This window comes from Cucumis melo, chromosome 4 (assembly GCF_025177605.1).
Source record: "Cucumis melo cultivar AY chromosome 4, USDA_Cmelo_AY_1.0, whole genome shotgun sequence".
NCBI lineage: Eukaryota > Viridiplantae > Streptophyta > Magnoliopsida > Cucurbitales > Cucurbitaceae > Cucumis > Cucumis melo.
In genome coordinates this window covers 12,619,143-12,628,639 of record NC_066860.1, presented here as the reverse complement: position 1 = coordinate 12,628,639, position 9,497 = coordinate 12,619,143, and the positions used below count along the sequence as shown (strand labels likewise).

Sequence of the window (9,497 nt, the reverse complement as noted above, 5' to 3'; positions counted from 1 at the left end):
ATGGTGGTCTACGGTTCGAGTTCATGAGGAGATTACGAGGAACGAAAAGCTACGAATGTAAGTTTTTCTATGAACTCTAATTTCATTTAATTAGGGTAGTTTATGCATGTTAATCTTTAAATTATTTAGATGTAATTATAGTAGAATTTATCCTTAATTCCACTGCGCATGTTTCATTTTCCTTCATGGGCTACGTGTCAAGATTAAGATTATGTGCTCTATTAAATAGTTCTGGAATCTTAAGTACACATACTCTCTACCTTGATCTGATCGAAGTGTCTTTATTGTTTTACCTTATTGGTTCTCAACTTCAGCCTTATATTCTCTAAACTTTTCAGAAAATCAGACTTGTGATGCAATAGGTAAACATGATGAAACCTTAAATAATCATCAACAAAATTGATGAAATATTCATACGCTTCTTGAACTTTAACATTCATTAGTCTAGAGAGGTCTAAATGTACGAGCTCTAAAGGTAGTTTGGCTCTAAGACCTTTTCCTAAACAAAATCTCTTGGTCATTATTCCTTTTAAGACAAGACTCACATAAAGGTAAAAAGTTATCTTCTAACTAATTTAGAAGTCTACTCTTTACCAATCTCCCAATTGCATTGAGATTTATGTGATCGAATTTAAGTACCATATATAGGCATTAGAAGAAATCTATTCTGTCTTTTATGCTAAACATTTCGATATTAAAGACAAATTCTACTTTAATTGATCTTAACTTATAGTTGTTAATAAGTATAGCAAAACAAAACTGAAAAAAAATTAAAACTTCATTGATTTCAAAATACATTCTGTACATTTGTTTTGAAACACAAGAAATAGATATTAAATTCCCCAACTTTTGAGAGGCATACAAAATATTTTTAAATATGTGATATATCTATCAAAACAACTCCAAATCTCCCACTACTTCAGCCGAGATAACCTCTCTTATTCCAAACTTTGAGGGTGTTCTCGTCTTCTATAAGCTTTTCAAGAACTAGTTTCTTGAAATGAGAAGTAAATATCGTTAGTGACTCTTGACTATAGTATTCAGTTTTGAAGTATCATATTCCATTAAGCACGTTTCAACAGCTTGTAAATCATATTTACCTTGTGCTTCTTTCTTAGTTTTCTTCTCAGCAAGGTACTCCAGGGAATTTCCCAACCAACGCCCATTCTGCTTGCAGTGGTAACATTTACCTTTTGCAACTTTTTTCCCTTATTGTTCTTGGGAATCTTCCCCTTTCCCTTCTTCTTCATTTGTGAATTCCCAACTTTAGTTTTAGAGGACGATCCTCTCATAAACTCTTTTTCTATGGTAGTAATATTTGCTTCCACTTCCTTCCCCTTACCCATGATAAGGTTCTTAAAACGCTAGAGCTTATTCAGAATGATGGTTTGAGTGAACTCTATCTTATTTAGAGACGTGTTTGTCAGAAACGATACAAAACGCTTTGGAAGTTTCTTGGAAGCTAAGAGTTGTATCGACCTATTCATGCTAAAAAATAAAACATATTCTATTTAGTGAAAAATTATAATCCTTTAAGAACTAATTAATTTAGTAAATATTAATAATGTACCCATCATTATTATGTTTTGCAACGATATTGTTAAACCTTATTATGTTAAAACAATGGATACGGGCTTAGTTTGTATTTGATACAAACATATTGATCCAATGTGTTCATGCAAGTGACATGCAAGTGGTGTTATTTTATGCAATAAGTTTGTAGGATGAATTTGCTTAAGGGGCAAGGGTAAAGTTGGATTGTGCTATTGATTTGGGGTTCCAAACAAGAAGTATGTCACCATCTAACCTAGATGGCTTCAGTGAATTAGTCGATTAGATGGTGGAAATCTAGTAGTTGCTTAGTTAGTCTTTGATCTTAATACTCGTTAATGGAAGAGGGTTCTCAATTAACTTGAAGTTAATGTGATTTAATGACTCTAAGTGAGAGTGTCTAAGTAGAAGCTTGTTGGTTCACAATGCATATTGGATAAATTGATGATAAGAAAGCAAGAAAAATCAATGCTCGACTTACTCAAGCTATGCTCTCGTGTTAATTAAATTTTATATCTCGTGCAATCTTCTCACCATCTCACACAACCCATCACCATCTTTACTTCCTTGCTTTTACTTGCTTTAATTACTTGTTTTGTCACAACTCAAACCTTATGTTGGTTACCAACGGCATGTCTATGAATTTAAAAAGATAAATTTATTTGGCAAGAGTCATGGACTTCAACACCTCGTTCAACAATTAATTAATATTGAAAAAAGTTCAAAACATAATTGTTTGTTAATTAACAATTCAATGATAGACATTACTTGTTATCTTTTATTCCAATATTTAGAATTAAAAAAAAATAAATTCACAAATAACTAACTATTACATAAAAATTGAATAGATACCATTTTTGGATTGATGACCAATCAACCACTCAACAAAAACCCACTATCAACCCATTACTCCAAAATCAAATTGTGAAGTGATTTTAGAATTTTAAAAAATCAATTTTACTTCGTTTCAACCAACATTAATATAAAAATCATTTTGACAGATAAAAAAAGATTTGACTATGATGATCTCAAAATCACTCCCTAACACGTAACCACGAAAAAGGTATGCAGCAGCAATTTCCTTTAAACTATTTCCTTGTCTTCTTCATCCTTCGTTTATGGTGGCGACAAATTCTGGGTATCGTGGCGGCATCGACACCATCCCTCGAACTTTGCTTCCATTAACAAACTGTGAAACTACCTCACAATGTCAATTATCAGTTTCTTGAGTCCTCAATCATGGCGGTTTCCCTTTCCACTCTCATCATTTCTTCCTTCAACAACATTGCTCCACCTCTTCATTTCTCTCCCACGCCCTCCCATAACGCTCCGGATTTCAAATTCTGCCGCCGCAGCTGCTTCCATGTTCATCGAAAGACGGTATCATTTAGTTCTAGCCCTAGGCTACCAGTTTCGCTTCGTTTTCATGTATACGGCAGACGGAATTTGGCTAACTACATTTACTCAGCTGCTGATAAACCGGAAATCAGGTTCTTCTCTTACAATGGAACAACAATGGCTGATGATTTTAATGCTGTTATAAGTTATACAATAAGGACTTGACATTTGGTTTGATTTTTGTAGTTTCGGTTGATTTTCTTTTGCTCATGAGATTGTGAGATTGTGAGATTGTGGAAATTAGGAGGGTCGTGCCTGGCTTCTTATATAAATTTTGCATTTGTGTATTTCAGATCGAGTTTTTAAGTTGGTGACTTCTTCGAATTCTCTTTCTCCTATACGTTATGAATTATGATCACAACTTCGTTTGTTGGCACAAATCTGTAGATAATTAAGATGTTTGGTTTGATCAACGCATAAAGGTCCCAAATTCAGCCGGAAGGAACTGTTTGTGAACTAGTTAAACTAAAAATGGAACCACTACATTAAGAAATGCATTGGAAATTTGAATCTTCAATTAGGAGATTAACTTGTCCTAGTCTTCTTTCTGGTTACCAACAGCCGTATTTATAACTTACAACCCCAATTGACAATCATTTAGTTTTTTCATTCAAGTATTTTGGAAAGGTGTTCTCGTTTTTCCTTTACAATTGTCCTAGTCTATTAGTTTTCATCTTTTTTCAAAGTAACATTTCAAGCCTTAGCCAAATTTCAAAACAAAAATTACTTTTTTTTTTCCAAAACTTGTTGTGCATAACGAAACAAAGAAACTCGCCAGTGGAAATAGTGTTTATAAACTAAAATTTCAAAAAACTGAAAACCAAAGACCTACCCCATTTGATCACAATTTCGTTTTTAGTTTTCTTTGAAATTTATGTTTGTCTTCTCTCAGATTCTTTTATCATGATTTTCACCCTTTTAGATAATCATTTAAATTCTTAGAGAGTTTCAAAAACAAAAAAAATGGGATTTCAGAAACTACTTTTTCCAATTTTCAAAACTTGACTAGGTTTTTGAAAACATTTATAGAAAGCAAAGAAAAAAGAAAAGAAAAGTTGGGAATAGTGTTTAAAGACTTGATTTTCAAAAACCAAATGGTTATCAAATAGAGCTGCCGTTTTTTTGTTGTGTTTGTTTTTTTTGAGGGAGTTGAGACTTGAGTGAGTCTGGTGGTGTTCTAACTTAGTGTCTCGTTTTCCGTTACACTTGTTATTCAACCTGAAATATGGCGTGTTCTAACTGTATATGGTTCTTTTAGTTCCACAGCCAAGATAAGAAGTGAAGTTCTGTCTCCATTTCGGTCTGTTCGGATGTTCTTTTATCTCACTTTCATTGCTAGTGGTACATTGGGAGGACTGATAGCAACCACTCAATTGCTTGGTGCATTGGCAAACTCATCAAGAGCTGATGAAGTCCCTGATATTCTAAAAGGACTTGGAATAGATTTTGGAGCCGTAGCTCTTTTTGCATTTCTTTATTTCAGAGAAAACAATGCAAAAAATGCTCAATTGGCTAGACTGTCAAGAGAAGAAAGCCTTTCCAACTTAAAGCTTCGAGTGGACCAAAACAAAGTTATTCCCATCAGCACTTTGCGTGGGATTGCTCGTCTGGTAATCTGTGCTGGCCCTGAATCCTTTGTGATTGAAGCTTTTAAATCAAGCGAACCTTTCACTGAACAACTTCTAGAACGGGGTGTTTTAGTTGTACCCCTTGCCACAGATGTGACTACACTGAATTTTGAGTTTGATGAACGAGAAGAGGTGAAGGATATAACCTCAAAAAGGAAAAAACTCTGGCGCTTGACTCCAGTTTACATGACTGAGTGGTCGGCGTAAGTAATGATAATTAACATCCAAATTCACAATTATTCCCTTTCTCCTTCCCTCATGTAATTTGCCTTTTCTTGTGAGCAATAGGTGGTTAGATGAACAAAAGAAGTTGGCTGGAGTCTCCTCTGATTCTCCCGTGTAAGTTGTCCTTATTAAACTTCGAAAAATTTAAATTGATGAAGTAAAATGGTTGCCTTTCTAGTCCTTGAACTGGTAATAACTTTTTGGTTTCAATACTGCTTCGAGCCCAAACATTCCGCTTTAGTTCATTTTGGTGGTTGTACTTTTAAAATGTTCATTTAGTCCTTATAGTTTTAACTAGTGACCATTTTGATCTTTTTGTTCAAATGTTATCATAATTTGTATCCGTAATAAAACCATCAAGTACAAATATATGACTGCTGACTAAACCATCATGGACTAGTCTAGTAGTAAAAAAGGAGACATAGTCTCAATAACTAACTAAGAAGTCATGAGTTCAATTCATGGTGGCCACATATCTAGGAATTAATTTTCCTTGAGATTAGTTGAGGTGCGTGTAAGCTGGCTCAAACATTAACGAATATCATAGAATATATATATGTGTGTGTGAGAAATTTAGTGAATGAATTGTTAAAAAGTGAAATGAAAATGAAGGGACCAAAATAGTTTTCTTATATAAGTATAGAGATCAACATGTATATTTTAAAAGTTCATGCACCAAAAGGAAAGAAAGTTGAAAGTACATGGATCGCAAAAGAACCAAAATTGGGAGTGCAGGAGCAAAGTAGTATTTAAGCCTAAACTTTTTCTTGTCTAATCTTCTAATGGAATAGATTGTTTCATTTCATTATTCAGCTGTCATAAGAAAAGGAAATAAACTTTTTTTCCAACTAATTCACCATACATAGGTAGTGGTTGATTTTTTTTTTTTTTTCATTTTTCTTGCCATCCGTAGCCTAGTTATGTTCATGTTTGTTCTTGCAGGTATCTATCTCTGCGAATGGATGGCCGTGTTCGTGGTAGTGGTGTTGGCTATCCTCCATGGAATGCTCTTGTAGCACAATTACCACCTGTAAAAGGACTATGGTCAGGTCTTCTAGATGGGATGGATGGCAGAGTTCTTTGAAGAAAAACACCCCCTCTTCTTTCGAGTGAGTACACGTCTTGAATCAATTTAGATATTCCATTAATTATTTAACTCAATTTTCATGGATACGAAATTCTTAATAATTTAGCAAGAAAGGTTATAACTTAATTCCTTCTAAAGTAGAGAAAAATAGAGGAAAATAAGAGATGAAAAACCAATCATATTTTTCTATCCATTTGATTCTACCATTTCTATTTAATATTATGTTATTCCTTGCAATGAAGGTAGTGGTGTACACATGAAAAATTATACAGTAATCGTCATAATCTTAATAAAAGATCTGAATTTGCAGTTTTAATTGAAGTTTAGAGTTCCAAGTAATACAAATAACGTCTCCAAACGTCTCCAAAGTTTAGAGCTTTTTTCCGTCTCTATTTATTTGAAACTATTTGACGTGCTTTTTGTGGTTGCAAATCTTCCATTCTAATGATTGAGATGAACTTCAAATCTCATTGTGATCTACTTTTGAGCTGCCATCAAACGTCCCATATCTAATTCAAGTCCTATTTGTTTCAACTTTCAATGAACTACACAATCTCTCATCATATATATATTTTTATATATGTAGACAGAATCCACTTTTTAATAAATAAGGTCAACAATGTTGTCACTTCAATAATTTTAGTTTTTTTTTTTTCCTTCGTAGGCTAACTTAATGTCAAACTATACGGCAGAATCATAATTATGTAATTCATTGCGGTCTTACATAGTATCAATTTTGTTTGTTGTTTTCTATTTTTAAAATTTATGCCACATACAATGACGTTTTATGAAAAAAATACTTGAGTTCATAGTTAAATTTTAAAATCTTTTATTTTTTAAAATTTACCTCGATTTCTGAAAATATTAATATAACGAAGATAACAAAACATAGAAATTTATGGGTGGAACTTGGAAGTAGTGTTTTTAAAACCTTTATTTTAAAAAACCAAACACTAATGCCCATTTTATAATCATTTAGTTTTTGTTAGGAATACAAAACATGTAAATACTACTTTCACCCATAAGTTTTTATGTTTTGTTATCTACCTATCACTAGTATTCTAAAAAACAAAGTCAAATTTTAAAAGCTAAAATTATAGTTTTTATAATTTGATTAAGAATTCAAGTATTTCTTTAACGGAGGTGAAAACTATAATCGAAAAATTGGGAAGAAACAAACATAAATTTCAAAACAGACAACTAAAATATGGGTTGTTATGTTAGTTATATACATGATCATATTAATCTAATCTTTGTTTTCAACCTTATTCTTAAACAGGTACTCTGAAATTGAGTCCTTACCATGGAGTGGACTAAAGTTTGGTTATCATCTTTAAACTATCAAAGATACTTCCACTTGGAAAGCTCTAACACCATTGTTAAGCTGGACTGCCTGAGAAATACAGGTTTTTGTAGAGTTAAAAGGAGAGATTTTGCTTATCCATTCATAAATCTTATATTTTTATTGTCTAGATTCCAACATTATTAGTTATTAGTTATTTTTGCTCCAGCAATCTGATTGTATGGGTGCAATTTGTTAATAGTTAGTTGAATGTGTATTTGTAAAGCAATTATACATGGAGCGTGATGTAAATAACCATGCGTTTCTTTGTTTCTCTTTGGTCCTGTTTGGGAACATTAACTAAGCTAAAAGTTAGCAGTAATGGGTTATTTTAGCTCACCTTACATCTTTGGTACTAATTATAATAATGGTCTATAGAATTGTACTATTTCAAATCTTTGGTTTCAACTGTATTTATTATTTTGTTACTGTATTCACTATTTCTCTTTCCTCTTCTCTTCTTCTTTGTTGCAATGATTTCATCCAAACATAGTTTACACTCCATCTACAAACTATTATAATCTAAACTTAAATAGTTTGGTATTTAGACACTAACTATTATAATTCATTAATTATTATAATCAACTAGTTATAAATAACCACAAAATATAATAACTAATTCAATGTCTCTCATTAGCTTGTAGTAAAATGAGTGAGTTACAAGTTTTGACGATGAACTTTTAGTATTTGTTTAGTGCCTTCTTTTTAACAAAGAATCTTTAATTTTGTATCAAACTTGAACAAATGTTTGAGTTTTCAATTATGCATGTAACAGGATCTTCATCTTGAATATTTTTTAGTATTCACATATGTACTCTCCCAACACAAAATCTAAGAACCCATTGGACTATGTAATATTGAAAGTTCTAAGACCCATTATAAAATAGATGCAAATCTAATTGTTTAGATCTTGTCTAATAACCTTTTTGGTATTTTTCTTTTGTCTTCGAAATTCATGCTAGTGTTTTTTAAGTCATTTGTTGTGGTTTATATCAAATCATATGAGTTAAAAGAAAAATTGAAAACTTGTAATCAGTGATTTGTCTTTTCTTTCTTTTCTAATTTTTAAGTCTAAATTGGGGTGGGTGAGGAACGTGAGCCAAAATCTTAATTTATATCAGATACAAGTGCTAATTGAGCTGAGCTTTTGATGGATTTTTATTATTCTTTTCGTTTTATCTAGTTTTGTTTCTTTGGTAGTTCCTTCTTAAGATCTATTTATTCCGTAATTTACCGTATTTGAAATTAAGTTGTTTATTTAATAATATTTTAGAAAATTAATAATATGAAAGTAATAAGAAAGTTATGGTTAATTTTTATAAATATAACAAAACATCAAAATATTTATGACATGTGTAACAGAAAAAGCGCATGAAGCTGGAAAGCATAAATACCAGATTTGCCTTTGATATTGCGAACGATTCGTCACTTCTTTTTCTTGTTCTTTTTTGCGATTTTTCATCTTTTTTTTTCTTTCTTACATCTCTTCTTTTTCTTTCTTTCTTTTTCATATTTTCTTTCTTTCTCATGACTGTTATTTTTCTTTTTTCTTCATCTCCTCTTTCTTTACGGCTCCTACTACAGAATATCAAGATCGTTTAAATATCACCTTTGATATGATCTAAAAAATTGCCTACCTTGTCAATACTACAAGAATATAATATTCTTTATAGTCTTTTTTGAAATTCCTAACAGTCCTGATATTAAAAGTCTGGGATTTTTTATACTGTTTTTCTGAAACTGTAACAAGTGCTATTGTAGAATATGAAGATATAACTTATATACGTTGCTATAAAAACATTTGATAACGTTTTTCACTAAAGCTATAATAAATTTATATATCATAAATAATGTGCTATCTCTAACGTATAATAGCATTTTTTCAACGCTATAATATAATATTTACCGCTATAATATTAAGCTGTAATATAGTATTTACAGCTGTAAAATTCAGCAATAATAATGCTATTTAATCCTTCTCAATTATTATAATAATTATAATAACCTTTTGATAGCATTTCATTTTTTGCTATATAAATCTTTCTACAGCTTTAACTTATGCCTATGAAAGAGGTAATTTTTTTCCTCAATTTTTTTTTTTGAATTAATTAGCTTTTGATAAATTTTAGTTCAAGTACTCAACTTTAATTAAATCTACACATATAAATACTTTATAGCACCACAAATACTAATAACTTCCATTCATAATCTATTAAAATTACAAAATAAAATATTCAAAAATTTACTTAAATAAAGTTGCGATCTA

At 31.1% G+C, this 9,497-nt stretch overlaps 1 protein-coding gene across 1 annotated transcript; it reads left to right on the top strand.

Annotated features, from left to right (window-relative positions):
• Positions 1-2,615: 2,615 nt before the first annotated feature.
• On the top strand, positions 2,616-7,626 carry LOC103489822 (protein LOW PSII ACCUMULATION 1, chloroplastic). The gene is made up of 5 exons (XM_008449128.3): positions 2,616-3,041; positions 4,208-4,780; positions 4,866-4,916; positions 5,745-5,911; positions 7,169-7,626. The coding sequence occupies exons 1-4, from the start codon at positions 2,791-2,793 to the stop codon at positions 5,884-5,886; spliced, it is 1,017 nt and encodes a 338-aa protein (XP_008447350.2). The 5' UTR covers positions 2,616-2,790; the 3' UTR covers positions 5,887-5,911; positions 7,169-7,626.
• The last annotated feature ends 1,871 nt before the right edge of the window (positions 7,627-9,497 follow it).

Bases quoted from the DNA above. Each gene is read 5' to 3' on its own strand.
- LOC103489822 (XM_008449128.3), top strand. From the start codon at position 2,791: ATGGCGGTTTCCCTTTCCACTCTCATCATTTCTTCCTTCAACAACATT. The intron at 3,042-4,207 runs GTTCTTCTCTTA...TGGTTCTTTTAG, and splicing joins GCTGATAAACCGGAAATCAG to TTCCACAGCCAAGATAAGAA. The intron at 4,917-5,744 runs GTAAGTTGTCCT...TTGTTCTTGCAG, and splicing joins GTCTCCTCTGATTCTCCCGT to GTATCTATCTCTGCGAATGG.